Source organism: Chiloscyllium punctatum, chromosome 44 (assembly GCF_047496795.1).
Source record: "Chiloscyllium punctatum isolate Juve2018m chromosome 44, sChiPun1.3, whole genome shotgun sequence".
NCBI lineage: Eukaryota > Metazoa > Chordata > Chondrichthyes > Orectolobiformes > Hemiscylliidae > Chiloscyllium > Chiloscyllium punctatum.
The window spans coordinates 60,072,486-60,095,665 of record NC_092782.1 but is presented as its reverse complement, the minus strand read 5'-3'; the positions used below and the strand labels follow the sequence as shown (position 1 = coordinate 60,095,665).

The window sequence follows — 23,180 nt, the reverse complement described above, 5'->3', positions numbered from 1 at the left end:
GGAAAGAGGCCCTGTTCGGGGAGCAGAAACAGCCAGAACTAAATTACCAAGCAAAACCACAAAGATAAGTCTCTGGATTATGACCTGAGCAAATTGGCAGAGGGTAAATAAGATCAGAGAGGTGAATATGTGGCTCAGCGATTGGAATCATGGTGTTGAAATCATGGGGCACAGGCATGGGTTCTGGGGAAATTTAAAGCTGCACCATTAGGATGGTGTTCACCTGGAACACACTGGAATGAATGTCGCGGCCCGTTGTATAATTTGGGTTTTAAAGATAGCTGTGCTCATAACGAGGGCTGTAGAGAGGGCGAGGTTCATGAGAAGGGAGAATTATAAAGTTAAAGGGAAAGAGGAAAGCAATAGTGTGGGATACTGATGGCACTAATACTAACCAGAGTGCAGTATATATAGAAATAAATATGATTACCATGAGAGGCATGGTTGTGAGATGACCACGATTGAGACAAGAAACTGCAAAAGGAAAGAAGTCATTTATGGCATTGGATTATAAATCTCCTAAAAGTAACTACAATGTAGGGACATTGTATGAATTAAGAAATAATGGAGTCTAATTACAAAGGTACAATCGATGCTTATGTCCCTGTGCAATCCTACAATACAGAAAAATCACACTTTAGAAACAGCACATAAAGTGTTAGCAATTTAATCACATTCCAGCCAACACAAGTTTTAAAAGTTTGTGCTGTATTATCAATGGCCCAATTTGTCAATCGTGTTACAGTGAATTTGTATTAACAAAATGTGTGTGACAACAGAGCAACCTGTCCTGAAATTAATGTGGAAAGTTTTATTTTCACATCAGTTGGATAAGTCTATTTGGCAAAGGGAGCCTGGAGATATTTATTCAGGACAGTTTTGTAATGAGACAGGATCAATAGAGCGTCCTCAAAGGAAACACGATTAAACTTAAATAGGATCTCACATTCAGTTTCAGAGTGAGAAATGTGGGTTTAAAATTCCTCTTTTAAACTTAGTTAAAGATAATTAAAAGGAAATAAAGATGGAGTTGGGTGATGTGGACTGTAAAAATAGGATAAAAGGCAAAAAGATAAGATGGGGTAGAAGCAGTGCAGACAGTAAAAGGTAGATTTCATAACTCTCAACAAAAATATATTCCACTGAGAGAAAAACTACAAGAAAAAAGCATTAGCTGAGGCTAACGAAGAAAGTTAAGGATAGTATCAGATTGAAGCTCCAAGGATCCAAAGAGTAGCGACAGGCCAGGAGTTTGGGAACATTTTAGAAATCAGCAATGGAATACTGAAAAAAAATAAATTGGAGTGTGAGAAAAAACTAGCAAGAAATATAAAAATAGACCATAAGAGCTTCTACAACTTATAAAAAGGAGAACAAAAGCAGCAGATATATTCAGTTATGGGTCGTGGCATCGCTGCCCTTGAGAAGGAGGTGGTGAGCTGTTTGAGATTGCATCATCAATAAGTCAGTCTATTTAAACCATTTCATTGCCATATTTATGTTCACAAAAGGGACTAATATAATGAGGTAGCATGGCAGCTCAGTGGTTAGCACTGCTGCCTCACGGCGCCAGGGTCCCAGGTTCAATTCCATCCTCGAGGGACTGTCTGTGTGAAGTTTGCACATTCTCCCCATGTCTCTGTGGGTTTCCTCTGGGTGCTCCGGTTTCCTCCTTCAGTCGAAAGATGTACAGGTTAGGCGATTGTCCATACTAAATTGCCCATACCATCCAGGGGTGTGCAGGCTAAATGGGTTAGCCATGGGAATTGCAGGGATAGAGTGGGGCGGTGGGTCTGGGTGGGATGCGCTTTGGAGGGTCGATATGGACTCAATGAGTTGAATGGTCTGATTCCACACTGTAGGGATTCCGTGATTCTACAACAAGGAAACCTAATGGGGTTAAAGGCTGACAAGTTACCTATACCCAATCACCTGCATCCTAGAATCTTAAAGGAAGTGGCTGCAGAGATAGTGGATGGATTACTTGTAATCTTCCAAAATTCCCCAGATTCTGCAAACTTTATTCCAGAAAGGAGGAGGAGGGAGACAGAATATGGGAAACTGTGGCTCAGTTGGCCTACCATTTGTTATTAGGAAAATGCGAGAATCTATTTCTAGGGAGTTAATAGCAGGACACTTAGAAAATCATAACACAATTATCAGAGTCGTTATGGCATTCTGAAAGAAGATCATATTTAATGATTTTATTAGAGTTCTTTGCAGATGTAAATAAAGGGAAGCAGTAGATCTGGTGTATTTGGATTTCCAAATGGCATACAGTTATCGCAGAAAGGTTATCGCAGAAGATGGTGCTGGAGATGATCTATGAGACTGGCTAAAGGATTAGCTAATAGGAAATTGCAAGTCAGGATAAATGAGTCATTTTAAGGTTGGCACAATGGTAGGGCCCTGGGGACTGTTGTCAAACAAAGAGACCCGGGGAGCAAGTGCATAGTTCCTGGAAACACAGGTAGACAGGGTGGTGATGAAGGTATTTAGCGTACTCACTTTCATTGGTCACTGTATTGAGTATAGGAGTTAGGGCATCATGTTGAGGCTGTACAGGACATTGGTTAGGCCACTTATAGAATACTGCGTACAATTCTGGTCACCATTCTATAGGAAAGATGGTGTTCAACCGGAGAAAGAGCAGAAAAGATTTACAAGGATGTTGCTGGGACAGGAGGGTTTGAGATACAGGGAAAGGCTGAATAGGCTGGGTTATTTTCCCTGGCGTGTCGGAGGCTGAGGGGTGACCTTACAGAGGCTTACAAATTCATGAGGGGCATGGATAGGGTGATGAGCCAAAGTCTTTTTGCTTGCGGTGGGGGGAGTCCAAAACTAGAGGGCATAAGTTTAAGGTGAGCGGGGAAAGATTTAAAAAGGACCTGAGGAGTAATATTTTCACGCAGAGGGTGGTGCGTATTTGGTACAAGCTGCCAGAAGAAGTGATAACAGTGGGTATAATTACAACAATTAATAGACATCTGGATGGATATATGAATAGGAAGGGTTTAGAGGGAGAGGGGCCAAATTTTGGCAAATGGGACTAGGTCAGACTGGATATCTTGTCAGCGTGGATGAGTTGGACTGAAGGGTCTGTTTCTGTGTTGTATGACTCAATGACTCTTTGACTCTACCACATGGATCATGGCCTCAATGCTCATACAAATTGACTTGTGGGATGGGGGCCTTGCTGGCTGGACAAGGATTTACTGCCCATTGCTGCTTGGCCTTGAGAAGGTGGTGGTGAACTGCTGCAGTCCTTGTGCTCTGTTAGATCTTTTAAAGCAATCTGTTGGGAAAGAGCTAACATTCTCACAACACAAGCAGCAGCCAGAGGGTAGAACTGACGACTCTATCACTGGGGTGTTGCGTTGCGTTCACATGCAGTTCTAAGCCTGTGGTCAATGTCGTGCCTGAGTTTTAGAAGGTCCATTATAGTTTCCCACTTTTACAATTAGCAGGTTGCTGACAAAACTTTCAGAAGTTCAGAAAAGTGTGTTTGGGTGGTATTTCCAAGCCACTCCTCCATCAATTAATTCTATTTTTTCATGGTGCTTACCATCAACTTACACATCACAACCAGAAATATTCTCCCTCCACTCAAACCAACCCACCTGAATATGAGCTTCTCAAGGCATCAGAACCATCAAGAAGATACAAAAACAAAATCTCAATTCATTTTGTTTTCCTTCTTTCACGAGATGGGGGGGTCGATGACAAGGCCAGCACTTGCTGCCCGTCCCTCATTGATTTGCACTGAGTGGCTTGCTCAGCCATTCCTGAGCCAACAACACTGCTGTGGGTCTGGAGTCATGCGTAGACCAGGCCGGATAAAGACGGCAGATTTCCTTCCCTGAAGGAATTTGCGAACCAGATTGGTCTTCACAAGAATCAATGGTATTTTCACAGTCTTCATCGCTGCTTTGTAGATTTATTATCTGAATTCAAATGATGGCACTTGAGCCCATTTCTCTCGATCCTGAGTCCAGGTCTCTGGATTACCCATTCAGTACCATTTCCGCTAGCTACCACCAAATTCATCTGATCAAAATACTGCAGCTGAAACAGCCAGAAAAGCTTACTGAGGTGTCAGGACTGAGTTGGAGTATTAGGAGTACTCCTTAAGTTGACCCAATCACTGAAAGGATTCATGTTGGGTTAAATGAGTATCATTCACTGTCATTACCTCAATATCACTGTGAACCTTTGAGAATGTCTTCTCACTACATTTCACTTGATAACTTAAATCAGCTGTGAAAATCACCAAGAGTACTCAACCAGTAATTGAATTTAGGAAAATCCCTGGGAATACTGCACATGGATAGACAGAGTCTGAACCAGTGTCCTCCTAAAGGGGAATAGTGCTTCTGATCAGCTGAGGGGCTGGTCCTTTGCTCAATTCTCCATACCATATGGTGGTGTAATTGTACAATGACATACATAATAAAAACACATTGGGAAAGAAGGGTTTAAATAATTGCTTCATATTTAACACCTGATCTCTGTTTTAAATGGGTGGCCCTGTTTTTTAAGCAGTGACCCATAGTTCTATGTCCTTCCATAAGAGCAAACATCCAGCATCCAGCCTGATCTCATGTGTTGTATGTTTCATGATCTTACATGTTTCAATCAAGTCACCTCTTACAGTCTGTTCCACCATTTAATAAGGTCGTTGTGAATCTCCACATTCCTGCCTATCCCTGGATAACCGGTGACCTTCCCTTACTCACTAAGAATTTATCCATCTCAGCTTTAGAAATATTCAAGGACTCTGCTCCCACCACCTTTTGAGGAAGATGGTTCCAAAGTAATTAGAATTGCAAAGACCCCCGCAAGATCTTTCATATTTCAATCAAGTGACCTCTTACCACTTCGAAACTTCAATGGATACAGCTCTAGCCTGTCCAATCTTTCCTTGTCAGAAGACCCTCTCATTCCTGACACGTGTAACTTGGTAAACCTTCTCTGAACTGCCTCCAATTCATCCACATCCTTCCTTAAATAAGGTGACCAACACATTGTACAATACTCTAGATGGGGTCTCACCAGTGCCCTGTATAACTAAAGCACTACCTCCCAACTTCTGTATGCAGTTCCCTTCACAGTGAATGATGATATTTCGTTAGCTTTTTGATCATTTGCTGTCCCTATATACTAACATTTTGTGATTCATGCACTAGGATATCTACCGTCCCTCTGCATCTCTGAGATCTGCAACCTCGTGATCTTTAAATAATCAAATCCATTTTTATTCCTCCTGCCAAGATGGACAATTTTCTTACATGACGCTCAACTTACCAAGTCTTTGCCTGCTCACTTAACCTTTCTTTTTTTTAGCCTCCTTATGTCGTCTTCACAATGTATTTTCCCACCTGTCTTTGTGTCAAGGACAAACATACCTTCCAGTCTTCATCAAACTCATTTACATAAATTGTAAATTGCCATGGTATACTACTTGTTACATCTTGCCAACCAGAAAAAGACCCATTCATCTGTACTCTCTGTTTTCCGTTGGCCGGCCAATCTTCTATCCATGCCAATATGTTATCCATTACACCCTTTTCCTTTCTGCTGTAACTTTTGATGTGACACCCTATGAAATGTCTTTTGGAAAAGTAAGAACAGTACATTAACTAGTTATTCTTTAACCACGGTAGATTTTACATCCTCAAAGAACTCTAATAGATGGGTTAAACAAAATTTCCCTTTCAATAAACTATGCTGAATCTGCCTGATTACCTTAGACTTATCCAACTGCCCTGCTATAACTTCTGAAATAATATTTTCTATCAGTTTCCCTATGACAGATGTTAACTAAATGGGCCTGGTTTCTACCTTCCCCCATTTTAAAATAAGGATTAGATTTGCTTTTTTTCTAATCAAATGGAAACATCCCTGAACCAAGAGAGCTTTGGAACATTGAAACCAATGCATCAACTATTTCAGTAGTAGCTCTTGGCAGCCCCGTCTCTATTAATTTATTCACTACCACTTCTCCAGTGATCGTGTTTTTCCCCAGTCCCTCCATTTATTTATTTATCTACTTCCCGATTTATTGCTGCTTCAGGGATGTTATTGTACTCTCTATAATGAAGACAGGTGCAAAATAACTGTTCGATTCACTTGTATCATTTCTCACTTCTAACTGTTTCCATGTCTTGGTTTCCTGAATGTACGTCATTCCTTTCGAGTGCACTAGTACGATAATGAATTAGCAGAGCCAATGCCCCAGTTTTTCCCTTGTTTCTTGTCATTCCTGAATGCCCTGTATCCTTCAAGATTCATTTCCCAATCTATGTGCTTTCCAAATGTCACTACAATAATTAAAAATCAGAAAAACCGGGCTGAGGGTATCAACATTTTCCCAACTCTGCGTCATCGAATCATATGACCTTTCACCACCAATAATTCAATCCAATCATCTATCTCCCCTAACTCCAAGATTTTCATAATCAAAAAGTGTTCAAGGAAAATTAAAAGAAAACTATTCTTTTAACATTTCTACTCCTTGGTTCCTCGCAACAATGTCTATTGAATCCCAGGACAATTCTGGATGGTGCTCTTTGCAGAGAAATTTTTCCTCTTCCAATGAACCAAAGAAATGTTCAAATGAGTTGATTCTTTGACATTAGTTGAATTCAGTATGCCAGGAGCAGTGTTCCCAGCAGCTGGGTAGTATCGTACACTAGGTGTCAGTAGGTAATGGGCATAGTCCATGAGGGGCTGTGGGCATCTTTCTATCAGAAAATATAGCAACATAGGAGCAGGGTTAGGTTATTCAGCCCCTTGAGTTTGTTCCATTATTCATTGGGATCTGTGGCCTAACTCTATTTATCTGACTTTGGCCCATTTCCCCTAATACCTTTGCTCAACAATAAATATATCTATCTCAGATTTAAAAATTAACAACTGGTGCAGCATCCCCTGCCGTTTGTGGAAGAGAATTCCAAACCTCTCCCAACTAGAGGTTGCAAAAAATAGAGGATAAAGGGGATTTACAGGAAAACAACAGGCACTTTTACATTAATATCACAGTGCAATCATGTCTTATTCTCACAATAAAGACAACTGAAATATGTAGAAACAATGACATGAGTAAACCATTCACTCCAAACGTCACTCCTGTTTGGTAAAGTGACCATTGTTACAGCCCAAAATAAACTTGCTAATCCTCTGATAGCATCGTAGAGTCTCCAGGAATTAATTCCCAGCGCACGGTTATACAAAACCCAAGAGAGACATGGCAGGGGAATTACAAAATAAATCACAATTTTTGTCATTGATTAGTTGTAATATATCAGTTATGGGACAAACAGACTGTTTGATGGATGCTTAATCATCTCCAATCATAAATTGTGGCGGCATGGTGGCACAGTGGTTAGCACTGTTGCCTCACAGCGCCAGAGACCCGGGTTCAATTCCTGCCTCAGGCGACTAACTGTGTGGAGTTTGCACGTCCTCCCCGTGTCAGCGTGGGTTTCCTCCGGGTGCTCCGGTTTCCTCCCACAGTCCAAAGATGTGCAGGTCAGGTGAATTGGCTATGCTAAATTGCCCGTAGTGTTTGGTAAGGGGTAAATGTAGGGGTATGGGCGGGTTGCGCTTCGGCGGGGCATGTGGACTTGTTGGGCCGAAGGGCCTGTTTCCACACTGTAAGTAATCTAATCTAAAAATAAGATTCTAATGAAGAGTCACTGGACTTGAAACATTAATCCTGTTTTCTCTCTTCGCAGATGCTGCCAAACCTGCCAAGTTTCTCCAGCAATTGCTGTTTTTGCTTCAGATTGTCAACATCTGCAGTTCTTTGCCTTATTATTAATAAAGTTCTGTTTGTTCTCCAATTGATGATGGAAGGTGCTCACTGTGAAGGCAGTTGCAACACAGGAGAAGGCCAATCAGCCCACTAAGACAATACCAGCTCTCTGCAAGTGTAACTCAGCTAGTCACACTCCTCTACCCTTTCCCCTGAAAACTCCCACACCTTTCCCCTTTGTGTACTTATCCATCTGCTTTTGGAATGCATTGCTTGAATCAGCCCCCTGCTACACTCTCAGACAGAAACTCTCAGTGCTGTGGATGGAATTGTCCTCATGTTGCCTTTGTTCTTTGGCCCATTACTTTGACCCTGTGTCTTCTAGTTTGTGATCCATCTGCCAATGGGTCAGTTTCTCTCTATTTACTATTACTAGAGCCCTCGTGACTTTGAACCCTTGATCAAATCTCGTCCCAACCTTTCCTGCTATAGGAAGGGAATGAAGCCAGTTTCTCTGATAATTCCACACAATTGAAGACCCTTGGAGGACCAAAGGTAGGATGGGGGCAGGTGACATAGCCACCAGGAATGCACCCAACCAAAATTGGCAATGACACCCAAAAGTTTCTGGGAATTTCTGAAGCCGCTGATTGGTTTAGTCAGCTCTATTCAGTACTGAAACTTTATTGTAAGCATGTCGATAGATTTATCAACTGTTGCCCATTTTTACTTACAAATTTGCTACTACATTAATTAGACTCACTGTTTACTTTACTGTCAGATGTAAAATTGTGTTCACCCAGGCAATTATTGTATGTGTTAGCTAGTCAAAAAAGATTTCATAGTTGCAAACTGCGTAATGTTCCAAACACTGGAAAATATTATTTTGACTCAGTCTCATACTCACAGCTGCATCACAAGGTATAAGTGATTTGGACTCTCGTAAATGTCCTCCAGGGCCACAATGTTCTCGTGTTTTATTCTGGAAGCAAGAAGATAGCAGAATAAATGCTCAGCTCTGATTACAAGAACAAACACTTCAATTTGAGACCAGGGCCAGCCTCTGATCTACCAGCCCTAATCCAATTACACACTCCGGAAAAATGGTACCATCCACACATTGCTGTTCTAAGGCTGAGGAAGTCCCATTGAGGAATTTTTTGTTTAAAAAAAAACATTTTAAAGCTTATCACAGCTCCTTTCCAAGCAAGAAGAGCATACTTGCTGACCATTCTGTGCTACAGTGGGACATTAGAGTTCCTACAGGCCAAGTGCTGGCAAATGGGACTAGATTAATTTAGGATATGTGGTTGGCATGAATGCTTTAGACCGAGCGGTCTGGTTCCGTGCTGTATGACTCTATGACACTGTATGTCTCTCAGCAGATTGGGAGGGCCAACCAATGAGTCTGCTTTTGTGGACGAAAGTTTCTGAAAGGTTACAGAAATCATCTCCCGAAAATAAACTTGAGAATACACCTCCTCTAAATTGTTGACAGTCCCCCCCCTGCTTATCTAAAGCTCCTGTGAGGTAACAGTGACATGGGGAGGGGAAAGCAGCAAGCATTGCGAAGAGGCCATGTGGTGGAAAATGGGATTAGAATGGTCAGGTGGTTGCTTTTGATCAGCACAGACTTGATGGGCTGAAGGGTCTTTTCCGGTGCTATCAACCTCAATGACTGTAAGGAGGCCCAGATCATTTGGTTGATTCAAGAATTGAGAAGGTTGCTTTATGAGGAGGGATTGAATAGACTGGGACTGTATTCACTGGAATGTAGAAGAATGAGGGGGCATCTTATAGAATCATATAAAATCATCAAGGCAATAGATAGGATAGAAGCAAGGATATTGTTTCCATTGGCAGGAGAAACTAGAACTAGCCTCTAGGGCATAGCCTCAAAATAAGGGGGAGCAGATTTAGGACTGAGCTGAAGAGGAAGTTCTTCACCCAAAGGGTTGTGAATCTGTGGAATTCCCAGCCCAGTGAAGCAGTTGAGGCAGCCTTGTTGAATGTTTTTAAGGCAAAGATAGATTCTTAAACAGTAAAGGAAATCCAGGTTATGGTGATCGGGCGGATTAGTGGAAAAAGTGAGGACTGCAGATTCTGGAGATGAGAGTCTAGATTAGAGTGGTGCTGGAAAAGCACAGTGGGTTAGGCAGCATCCGAGGAGCAGGAAAATTGACGTTTTGGGCAAAAGCCCTTCATTAGGAATGAGGGCAGGGAGCCCCTTATCTCTCCACCCAGGAGGCTCCCTGCCTTTATTCCGGATGAAGGGCTTTTGTCCAAAACATGGATTTTCCTGCTCTTTGGATGCTGCCTGACCTGCTGTGCTTTTCCAGCAACACTCTAATCGAGAGCGGATTAGTAGAGTTGAGTTCGTGAAAAGATTAGCCAGGATCTTAGTGATTGAGGGAGAAGGCTCGATGGACCAAATGGCCTATTCCTGCTCCTGCTTATTATGTTCTTATGAGTTTGTTGGAACAGCAAAGCTGTAAGTCTGTGAGGAAGGGATTGGGGCAAGGTGTTCCAATTTCCGATGGTACAGGGGGAGATGCTGGGAGTGGTGAACCTACAGATGGATGGGGAAGACAGGTTCAGGGCAGTCCTTCAGTTAGAAAGGGGGAAGGTTAGAAGGTCGATTTTCCTTTCTGGGAGATTGTCCTGGTAACATTAAGTTATTTTGCTGATAAAATGCTTCAAATTATCCAACAACTGCTGTCAAAGAATTGAATAAAACAACTCTGGGGGAGGTTTGCTGCAAATTTGATAATTTGAATTAACCAACTTTGATTGGATCAGCAGCTCCCTGCTGTTCCCCACAGGGCATGTGTTAATGACTCATCATCATCAAAAGATACAGAAATAAACTTCTGGGTGGTGGGAGCTAGAGTAGAGAGATAGCATCCCATCAACCCCCCACCCACCCACCCAGCACCCTTACTTAGAAAATGTATCTTGTATATTCCAGACATTTACTGCTCATCATTTTTCAGGCTTTGGAATCTATTTTCCCTCCAAAGAAATAAAGGAATGTTGGTCAGAGCTGTATCGTATGGTAATACCTTTGTGTGTTACAATTTCAATGGGACAACTTATTGTTACATTTCATTCCACACCCAAGGATGAATGACCACTTATTTGGAAGGTTTGTTAATCTTTCTGAAATCGCTGTTTAGTTTTTCTCTGGCTGGTTTTTCACTTTCAGCACATTCGATGTTGGGCTTCAGACACCAACAATATTAAAGTCCTGATTGTTTGTACACTTAAGCAAAGCTTTATCATTGAGTGAGTGACACTCTACAAGCCACTTTTTACACGCAAATCAGATTCAGAAGATACAAGATTGCAATCTTTTCCACAAGACCTTAAAATTGAGAGAATCCACCTCAGAGAATGAGAAATACATCTGATTTGTGGCATTTGATAATGTATCAATCAAGCAACACCTAATGACAGTGTTTTTTCAACAGAATTATTAATGCTGGTATATATCAAGAAAGCCTTCATAGATAGAAGATAGAACACAGAACAGTGCAGCTCAGTACAGGCCCTTCAGCCCTCAATATTGTGCCGACCTGTTATCCTACTCTAAGATCAAACTAACCTACATACCCGTCATTGTACCATCATCCATGTGCCTATCCAAGAGTCGCTTAAATGTCCCTAATGTATCTGAGTCTACCATCACTGCTAGTAATGCATTCCATGCATTCACCACTCTCTGTGTAAAGAACATCTGACATCTCCAATTACCTTAAAATTATGCCCCCTTGTGATTGACATTTCCACTCTGGGAAAGAAGTCTCTGACTATTCCCTCTATCTATGCCTCTCATCATCTTATACACCTCTATCAAGTCGCCTCTCACCCTTCTTCACTCCAATGAGAAAAGCCTCAGCTCCCTCAATCTTTCTTCATAAGACATGCCCTCCAGTCCAGGCAGCATCCTGGTAAATCTCCTCTGCACCCTCTCTAAAGCTTTCACATTCTTCCTATAATGAGGCGACCAGAACTGAACCCAATATTCCAAGTGTGGTCTATAGAGCTGCAGCATAACCGCGCTGCTCTCATGCAGTCATAACCATTACAAGGACCATGTCGAAGAATGAATGCATCTCTCTGTGCAGTTCATTGAGTGTGAGGTACCCAATGTAGGGCAATGACCTGTCCAGTGGTGCCCTTTATAAGGCAGACCCACTGCATGGTTATGTACATGCCCGGGTGTCCTTGGAGAGGGTGTGTGCAGTGTCCACCAAAACCCTCGACGTTTTTAGAGGGAGGCAGACATCAGGCTGGGGGGGGAGGGGGGGGAGGAGCAGTACTTTATTTCTTTCTCCAACTCCATGTTGATTTAGCCCCTTCCCTCACTCCCTACCTCCCCCTCACTTTACGATGGTTCGCCTGGCCCGTAATGGACTTTGCTCGTGAATATTTGAATTGACTATCCAGGTGTTCACTGTGGTAGTTAACACAAAGGTGATTGGGTGGTGGGACGGGGCTGTTCAGCTGTCTCTAAGACAACTTCTGGATAAAGAAAGAGAAAAAAAAAGGAGAAAAACCAAAAAGGTTTGGATCTGCAGAACTGTCTGTCCCAGGCGAGGACTAGACTACATACACCATTTCTTTGGTCATTCGTGGGATGATGGTGTCTCTGGCTAAGCTAGCACTTATTCTCCACTCTTACTTGTAAACAGTTAGCTACATTGCTCTGCGTCTGGAGTCACGTGTAGACCAGACCAGGTAAAGATGACAGTTTCTTTCCCTAAAGAGCATTAACGAACCAGGCAGGTAATTCTGACAATTAGCAACAGATTCAGGGTCAACATTAGACTCTTAATTCCAGATTCTTTAAATGAATTCAAATTCTACCACAGTGCACTTCAAACCCAGGTCTCTGGAATTTCCCAGGTCCCCAAAGACATTATCTGGATCTCTGGATTATCGGTCCAGCAATAATACCCCAACACCATTGCCTCAGCTAACCTTGAGCAATGGCTGCAGGTAGGTGTTCAACAATAAATAATGTTCTGTTCCGGTTGGCTATGCTGAGTTATTACACACGGCAATCAGCTGTAAATTATAGCCAAACATACAGCTCAAACAATGCCAAAAGCATCAGTATTCAAATTTCATTCTGTTAATGGAAGCTGCGCGGGATTATCGTTCATTAGTAGAAATGTCATCAGCTATGGTGACAAGGGGAGGTGATGGTTTAATGGAATAACGGCTAAATTTATTAGTCTTGAGATCCAGGCAGTGTTCTGGGAACTTGGGTTCAAATCTCACTGTGATAGATGGTGGAATTTGATATCTAAATCAAAAAATATGGAATTAAGAGTGTAATAATGACCATGAGACAATTGTTAATTGCCAGGGAACAATTCATCTGCTTCACTGATGTTCTTTAGGGAAGGAAATCTGCCGTCCTTACCTGGTCTGGCCTACATGTGACTCCAGACCTACAGCATGAGGTGGCTCTTAACTGCCCTCTGGGCTGGATAATAAATACTGGCCTAGCCAGGGAATGAATAACACAAGAACTAAAGCATCTCCTCAGTGTCAATAGACAGACTTTCATCCCAAAAAAATGATGTAGCTAAGAGTCACTGGCAGCAGTTCACTGACTGTTGGATTGCAATGTAAATAGATTATGTCAGTTTGTAACTGCCAATAACACCGATACTGCTTGTAATATTCTCTGGTCTTGGGTCCTTGTCTCCACCTGTCTCTGACTTAGAGAATAAAGGTCAATCTTCTGACAGCTGTGGCTAATGTGTTCCTTCCTGTATTGCACTGTAAGGGGAATCTTCACACATTCTCAACACATTGAGGCTGCAATTTCCAGCCAGGCTTCCATTTAATCTCTATTATTAAAAAGGGAACTGCAATCAGAACAACTAAAGTGTGCTGCGAAACTTACCAACAGGCAGGCTATTTCCAGCTGCTACAGGCAGTAATGCTACTTGACTCTATACTTTTCTTGGTGAGGTGGCAAAGACAATGTATATGCATGTTCTCCAGTACTCCACCACACATTGCACTTGCTTACCAAGTGAATTATGAGGCTGCGGGGAAAACACCACACTGAGGTCTCACAGATATAGTTACACACACTTATGAGTCCGTTACTTGGCATGCCAAACTTCTGGGACTCTGCAGCGCTCTAACAGAAAAACAAAAACAGCGTCGCAATTTATTCTTTATTCATTCACAAACATTTCTCAGCAGCTTCCCATCTCCACCCAGGGAAGTCCAGGTTTAGGACAACGCTGCTCAACTCTCACCTCCCCTGGAGGTGTGTAAATAAAGGTTGATTAGAAAATATCTGGAATTCAGAGGAAAATAGAAAATAGGAGCAGGAGTAGGCCATTCAGCCCTTCAAACCTGCTCCCCATTCAATAGGGTCGTGACCATTCATCCAATTCAGCCCTCCGTTCCTGCCTTCTCGCCCATACCCTTTGATCCCTTTCGCCCTAACAGTAAGAACTGCATCTAACACATTTTAATTGTTTAGGAGGAAGGACACAATGAGTTTCACTGTGCATCGTAATTACCCACAGCGGCATTGGCATGTCCCAGGGAGTTTGTGCTCAAGAAATCAAATGCAATTTATAAAATGGAAAGGAGCAGGAAGAGACAAGGCAGTCGTCAAAAAGGAAACAGCAAAGAAAGACAATGCAACACCCCACGTCCTGACAATCGATGTTACTAAGTAACGTATTATTCACAGTCTCTATGTACCACAGTTTCACATAAACATCTCTTGAACGAAGGAGCCTCCTAAAAGGAGTGCCTTCCCTTCAATGGAATTAACAGGCAGAATTGATCTTGCATTTTCCAAAATGATTGATTAATTCGGGTCTGGTCATTTGGTGTTTTATAAATCGAAAACGTGGCACAAAGGAAAATGTAACAAAAACATTGTAAAATGCGAGGAGCAGTATATTAAGATCTGGAAATTAATGTTCAGATACAAATACTATCTTATACTATCAATCACTGCCATAGAGTCACAGAGTCCTACTGCACGGAGACAGGCCCTTTGGCCCACACTGGTCCACAACAACCAAAATGCCCATCCACTCTAATCCCATTTCCCTGCACTTGGTCCATATCCTTCTAATCCTTTCCTATCCATGTGTTTGTCCAAGTGTCTATAAAATGTTGTTAATATACCCACCTCAACCACTTCCACTGGCAGCACATTCCATATGCGGACCACCCTCTGTGTAAAAATGTTGCCCCTCAGGTTCCCTTTTATTCTTTCCCTGCTAACCTTAACCTGATGCCCTCTCGTCCTTGATTCTCCAACCCAGGGAAAAGGACTGAGTGCATTCACCCTATCCATGTCCCTCATGATCTCATACACGTCTATAAGATCCCACCTCAGTCTCCCACACTCGAAAAATAAAAATCCCAGCTTGTCCAACCTCTCCCTATAACTCAGACTCTTGAGTCCTGGCAACATCCTTGTAAATTTCTTCTGCTGTGTAATGTAACTTTGTTTTCTTTATTTCTCTACTTTGTACTGAGTATTTTTACCGAGGTACTTTGTACCTAAGATGGTGCTATGAGGGGTGACATTGTAAACTTTTCACTGTACTGCTGTACTTCTGTACATGACAATAAATCTAATTCTAATTCTAACAGAAGTTTACATGAAAAAGTTGTATGTTTCTGGACAAGCTGAGGTTATACAGGGATGATTGAATACAGTTTCTCCTGAAACCAAAGGCTGAGGAGTGACATGATGGAGTTCTTTCTAAATGTAGAGAAGGTTTGACTGGGTAGACTTAGAAAAGACCTTCACCCTGGCCAGAGAGCTTGGCATCAATATATACTGTAAGGTCATGCCAGCTCGCTTAGCTATGCCAGCTGCTGTTCATGGTTAAGGTTCCTGTGTAGGAAATTACAGAGGCTACTTGGGAGGGAACATCACTGCCTGCTCTAACTACAACCCTTGACTATTGTTAACCAAAAGCAAGTTAATGTTTTCCAATGTGTCTTCCTTGTTGTAAAACCCACAGTCTATACAGAACTCCATTCACACTGCAGGTGGTTTGGAGTCACTTGCTCTCTGACACGTACTAGATTCAGTCACTCTTACAGAAAGGACTCTTTGACCTTTCACTGCACTGCATGGTAAAAAGAAATGGATATATTTTTTGAACTGTCCGAGAGGTGGTTAGGAAGAAAGGAGATTACTCTCCCAGTTGAAACAGCATTCCATTACAATGATGAGAGCTGGCCAACTTGGGCAAGGTAGGAGAAAACTCAAACAGTGATTAGGGATAGTTTTGTTTGGGTAAGTTATGCCTCAAAATCCTTACTGAATTCTTTGAGAACGTGACCAAACAGGTGGATGAGGGTAAAGTGGTTGATGTGGTGTATATGGATGTAAGTAAGGCATGTGATAAGTTCCCCATGGTAGGCTTTTGCACAAAATACAGAGGTATGGGATTGAGGGTGATTTAGCGGCTTGGATCAGAAATTGGCTAGCTGAAAGAAGACAGAGGGTGGTGGTTGATGGGAAATGTTCATCCTGGAGTTCAGTTACCAGTGGTGTGCCGCAAGGATCTCTTTTGGGGCCATGGCTGTTTGCCAGTTTTATAAAAGCCATTTTGATAAATGACCTGGATGCGGGCATAGAGGATGGGTTAGTAAATTTGTGGACAACACTAAGATCGGTACAGTTGTGGATAGTGATGAAGGATGTTGTAAGTTACAGAGGGACACAGATAAGCCGCAGAGCTGAGCTGAGAGGTGACAAATGCAGTTTAATGCAGAAAAGTGTGAGGTGATTCACTTTGGAAGGAGTGAAAAGAATGCAGAGTACTGGGCTAATGGTAAGATTCTTGGTAGTGTAGATGAGCAGAGAGATCTCAGTGCCCAGGTACATAGATCCTTGAAAGTTGCCACCCGGGTTGATAGGGTTGTTCAGAAGGCAAACATTGTGTTAGCTTTTATTGGTAGAGGGATTGAGCTTCAGAACCATAAGATCATGCTGCAGCTGTACAAAACTCTGGTGTGGCCACACTTGGAGTATTGCGTACAGCTCTAGTCACCGCATTATAGGAAGGATATGGAAGCTTTGGAAAGGGTTCAGAGGAGATTTACTAGGATGTTGCCTGGTATGGAGAGACAGTCTTACGAGGAAAGGCTGAGGGACTTGAGGCTGTTTTTGTTAGTGAGAAAAAGGAGGTGACTTAATTGAGATAGATAAGATAATCAGAGCATTAGATAGGGTGGACAGTGAGAGCCTTTTTCCTTGGAATGGTGATAGCTAGCATGAGGGGACATAGCTTTCAATTGAGGGGTGATGGATACAGGACAGATATCAGAGATGGCTTCTTTACTCAGAGTAGAAGGGGTGTGGAATGCACTGCCTGCAACAGTAATAGACTCATCAACTTTAAGGGCCTGTATTGCACTGTAATGTTCTATGTTCTATTGTGCCAAACTGCACTGTCTCTGACATAACTCTACAGAGTTAAAAATCACACAACACCAGGTTATAATACAACAGGTTTATGTGAAGGCACTAGCTTTCGGAGCGCTGCTCCTTCATCAGGTGGTTGTGGAGTATAAGATTGTAAGAGACAGAAATTTTGTGTCTTATGGTCTTATGCTCCACAACCACCTGATGAAGGAGCAGCGCTCCGAAAGCTAGTGCCTTCACATAAACCTGTTGTACTATAACCTGCGATTTTTAACTCTGTAGGACAAGATCACCAACTGAGAGGTTCTGGAGAGTGTTAATTCAATCCACACACACTGAGCTGGCTCAGCCACATCGATGATAGCTGTATACTCAATGAACTGGCCACGAGGTCACAACCTCCAATGTGTCCAAAGCTCTGCTACAAGGAAATGAATATAAAGTTGACACACACATGAATGGCAGCGAGTCCTGAGAGTTATGACCTCTCAAGGCTGACACTTTGGAATGGATTTGAAAGTGGCCAGCAGAAAAGAGAAGAAACAAAAAGCAGAGAGAACCCAGAGAAAGAAATAAGAGGCCAGAAGGCTGTGCATCTCTCAGCCCAGTGTAACCCTCAGCAACAAATGAGGCAGAGACTGCTGTGCCTGAGTGAGGATCCTGAGTCATAAACAGACGATGCTTAACACAGAATTGACTGTGACGCACGCCATCATCTTATGAAACAGAAGGTTTCCAACATTCAGAGTTCACACATCACAGTATTACACTTGTAAATCGGCTAATGAAAATGTACAATAGATTCACCAAAATTGCAAGTGTGAACTTCGACAAGATGGTTAAAAAACTAATTTGAATGAAAGATTATACGTGCATACATGTATAGAGTCCTCATGAAGATAATTGTCTGAGACATGACAATGTTCTGAACGTACTAAGAACAATGGAGGGATCACACAAATTAATCTTAAACATTTGTACATTAAACACAGTGAGAAAGTCTGCAAAAAGCAAACACAATGAGCAGAGTTTTATGTGGCAGCAGCTTGCAGGCTGCCGTATATTAAAAACACAATGATTTCTTGTGCGACTTTTTCAAGGAAAAGTCTTATGCTTTAAAGGCCCTAACAATGCACTATCAGCACAGCTAGAGTTTAATATCTTCTTACAGGAAATTGCATGAATTCATTAGCTTTTATCCAGCTGCCAATAAGGCACTCTATTCAGCAGAATGGTCAATGATTTACACGATATTTGAATGTAAGCCAGTAAGGCTTTCTATTTCCTTTTAAAATAAATATCTCTGCCCATCTTCAGCAAGCTTTAATCACATAAAATTTGAATAGTCTGAAGAAAAATCACCACTATGTAAGTTGTCAAAAGTTTCAGTAAGACACTCATTAGTGCAAAATATTATAAGCTTCTACTGACAACCATTCTCCAGGGAGGTATGCAGGAAAAAAACTTAAGGAAATCATCCAAGATTATTTCATTTAAAAGAAAACAGATTCATATATGATTATAATCAAGAAGATAGAAATAAAATTTAATGTTGCGGCAATATCTGAGCCTTTTGCAATACTCTGTCAACAATTTTAACCAATAATTTAGAATGCCTATATTAATGTCAAATCTTCTACACTTACCTTATCTTACCCGCCATGTACCTAATATGTATGCATTTGCTCAACTGGTCAAACTCTTGCTGTTCTTAGTTCAAGTCCCACTTAAGGTCCTGAGTACAAAGATGGAGGTTAATGCTCCAGTACAGCACTGAGGGAGCGCTGCTCTGTGGGAGGCGCCATCACTTGATCTTAAATTGAAGCTCTATCTTTCTTTTTGGGTAAATATAAATGATCCCTCAGCATGATTCTGATGAACAGCCAGGAGCTATCCCTGGTGTCCTTGTCATTGTTTATTTCTCAATTAATGTCACCAAAACACAGATTATCAGGTGATTATTGTATTGCTGAAATTTGCAAATTGGCTGCTAAATGTCCCAAATTAGAACAGTGACACCACTTCAAAATGAATGCGCTGACTGTAAAGCCCTTTGACCCCAAAACAGGGGTGCCAAAAATAGTTTAAATTTCTTTTAAAATGTTTAGATAATTGGCAATTGTTTTTAAGCGGTTTTGAAAGGGACTTGTAAAAATATCTGTCCCTTGTAAAGGGAACAATTGTAATTTTTTTGGCTGATATTCATACTGGTCCATGAGAAATGGTGACCCTTGACCAGGAAGCAGTGCAAACAGCAACTGGGTTAAGACAAAAGTCATTAGACTCAACACAAGAGAGAGCTGCATGCCAGCAAACTGAAAGATGAAGACAATCATTATAAGAAACAGGCACAAAGAGAAAGCAGACAGAGAGTGAAAGAGGAACAAGTTGAATTTTTGTGAAGAGAAGCAAAGCCCTCTTAATAAACTTGCAGTTTCTCTGTTGGCAAAAAAATAAGATCAGAAGCTAGGACACAATAAGTGAGCCTGCTAAAAATGTCTAAAATCTGGAAGCTGTGTGAAGGGGTCAGAGGTGCAAACGATTTACCAGAAATGGCCAAACTATACAGCAGCACATATTGTTTGGTCAGTTGAAAAGGGACCCTGGAAAGTTACACTATCAGGGTAGCCGTGAGCTGTTGGACAGAGGTTTTATATATGTGCATCTTACTGATGATAATAAAACCCAAAAAGCTCAGAAATGAAATCTGTTGTCAGATGGTCCTGCTGACCTAATATGGTCTGAATAAAGAGCAACATATTGTGTTTAACTATGTATCGCTAAGTTGTGCTCCATTTACGTGGGCAGTAATACAGATGCTTGTGGTTATGAAATACGTGTCTTTGCTGAATTGACTGCTTCAAGTGAAATTGTCTTCTTTATTTCAAGTATCACTTGTCTGCTAATTCAGTTTTAATTTACTCCAGCTCTGATTCATGTTGAAGCAAAAGTTACAGAGAGTGAAATCTTTTTGGTCGTTTCTTCATTTGGAGGTCACTTGTTCACTTTCGTTGACAGTTCTCCTATGGGGATTGTTACTCATACTTTGAGACACCTGATGGATAGGCAATGTGTTATATTAATGCTAGTTTTGTTTTACAGCTAGGTTATATTGGGGATTGGTTAGCTAGGATGGCTGGTTTGCAATGCAGAGCGATGCCAACAGTATGGGTTCAATTCCCACAGTGGCTGAAGTTACCCTGAAGGACTTTGCTTCTCAACTTCTCCCCTTGCCTGATGCATAGTGACCCTCAGGTTAAACCACCATCAGTCATCCCTCTCTAATGAAACAGCAACCCGATGGTGCCTTTTACATAAACAATTGTGGGCGGCACGGTGGCACAGTGGTTAGCACTGCTGCCTCACAGTGCCAGAGACCCGGGTTCAATTCCCGCCTCAGGCGACTCTCTGTGTGGAGTTTGCACATTCTCCCCGTGTCTGCGTGGGTTTCCTCCGGGTGCTCCGGTTTCCTCCCACACTCCAAAGATGTGCAGGTCGGGTGAATTGGCTATGCTAAATTGCCCGTAGTGTTAGGTAAGGGGTAGATGTAGGGGTATGGGTGGGTTGCGCTTCGGCGGGGCGGTGTGGACTTGTTGGGCCGAAGGGCCTGTTTCCACACTGCAAGTAATCTAATCTAAATAATCTAATCTAATTCATGGAAAAGCATCTTCGTCGGTCTTAGTCCATTTTACTGAGTTAAAAAGACACAGGATATAATTAACCAGCAAAATAGTATTGATGTGGCAGTGTCATTTGGATAAATGCCATAACTGACAAGTCCATTGGGACTGGAGGTCATTCATCCCCTCAAGCTTGTTCCAACATTCATTGAGATCATGGCTCATCTGTTGCTTAACCCCATCCATCTCTATTGGCTTTATATGCCTTTTCAACCCTCGTCTTGTAATAACCTATCAATCATAGATTTAAAATCTTTAATTGACTTGCCACTGGGGAGGCAATAGCTTAATGGTATTATTACTCGACTGTTAATCCAGAGACCCAGGTAATGTTCTGGGCACCCACGTTCAAATCCAGCCATGGAAGTCAGAGTCTAATGATGACCATGACTCAATCTGGTTCACTAGTGTCCTTTGGGAAAGGAAACTGCCATCCTTACCTGGTCTGGCCTACATGTGACTTCAGATCCACTGGCCCGAAACATCAATTTTCCTGCTCCTCGGATGCTGCCTGACCTGCTGTGCTTTACCAGCAACACACTCTCAACTCTGATCTGCAGCATCTGCAGACCTCACTGTCCCCACGGTAATATGGTTGACTCCTAACTACCCTCTAGGCAATTAGAGATGGGCAATAAATACTGGCCTGGCCAGCGATGCCCTCATCCTGGGAATGAATAAAAATTTCTAAAATCCAATTGCTGTTACTGGCACAGGGTTCAACTTTTCTGCGTACTTTGCAACAAAGGACAATTTTCTGATTTTTCTTCTGAATTTCCTGGTACTGATTTCAAAACTGTAGATTCTTGCTTACACTCCCTCACTCACGATCTAATTTCTGTGTCTTTCTATCCTAACAATCACTTTCAAAGGCTTAGAAAGTGTGAATGTTGATTTGACACTGGCTTGAGGTTTAATCAGAGTATAAGACACTTCATTCTGTCTCAGTTCAGTCTAACTTCAAAATTGGGCCCTCAGAAATTTGGAAGATGATTTCTTCCCTAAAACGATGTTCAATCTAATGGAATTTTAAAAAAGAAGGATTTCAAAAGTTCTTCAGGAGAACTAAAATTCAATGCAGATGGTGAAGGAAGTCAGTTGCGATTAACTCATTTAAGTTAGATACAAAAAGTGGGCCTTAGAAAACGGAAATAACTAACAATGCAAAGATTCTCTAAGAGATGAAAGGTCAGTCTTTAGCACTAAACCACACAGAAATAATTAAACATCAAGAGAATAGCAGATATTTAAATTAGTGAACAATGTGCTGTTAACAAAATCGAGATTCAGTCAAATTGTTTGAGAGATTGATATAATTGATAAAGACGTATTAGTGCAGGGGACCATTAATTGGACATTGTTGTTTGAGCTTAATTCACATTCTGTTGGGGAACTGATAGATAACAGTAAAACCTGGCTCTTAAAGAAACTCAAAGCGTTGAGAGCTAATTCTTTTTCATTCAATCAGGTCAGCCAAGTGGACCTCATAGAATGGGGCTGTTAAACTGGTCCAGTCAGGGAGCCCTGGATGACAGATATAAACAGGAGGGTCAGAGGTTCTGCTCACTCTTGGAGCTGGCTCTGAGCTTGCTGGGTCAGTGGCATTGACTGTGCACATGTAAATAAAGGGTGACTTGGTGATGGGATACCATCCTCTGTGGAGTTACTTAGATTAGATTAGATTACTTACAGTGTGGAAACAGGCCCTTCGGCCCAACAAGTCCACACCAACCCTCTGAAGAGCAACCCACCCAGACCCATTCCTCTACATTTACCCCTTCACCTAACACTATGGGCAATTTAGCATGGCCAATTCACCTAACCTGCACATTTTTTGGACTGTGGGAGGAAACCGGAGAACCCGGAGGAAGCCCACACAGGTACAGGGAGAATGTGCAAACTCCACTCAGACAGTTGCCTGAGGCAGGAATTAAACCCGGGTCTCTGGCCTGTGAGGCAGCAGTGCTAACCACTGTGCCATCGTGCTGCCTGGTGGGATGTGCTGTCACTGTCCAGGCCAGCATCATTGCCCATCTATAATAGCCCAGAGGATAGTTCAGTGGTCAAGCACACTGCTGTGTGTCTGGAGTTACATGTAGGCTAGACCATGTAGTTTCTTTCCCTAAAGGACATCAGTGAACCAGATAGGTTTTCCTGACAATTGATAATGATTTCATGGTCATCATTAGACTCCTAATTCCAGTTATTTATTGAATTCACATTCCACCATCTGCCTCTGCAGGATTTGAACCCAAGTCCCAGAACCTTCCCTGGTCTCTGCAGTAATAGTCCAGCCATAACACCA

At 42.0% G+C, this 23,180-nt stretch overlaps 1 protein-coding gene across 2 annotated transcripts in view; it reads right to left on the bottom strand.

Moving 5' to 3' along the window:
* The window catches only part of camk1da (calcium/calmodulin-dependent protein kinase 1Da), a 433,544-nt gene that overhangs the window by 205,760 nt on the left and 204,604 nt on the right, over positions 1–23,180 (bottom strand). For both annotated transcript variants that reach the window (XM_072563033.1, XM_072563034.1), the window contains one exon: positions 8,664–8,738. In XM_072563033.1, coding sequence (XP_072419134.1) covers positions 8,664–8,738 — 75 coding nt within the window. The remainder of the gene's footprint in view (positions 1–8,663; positions 8,739–23,180) is intronic.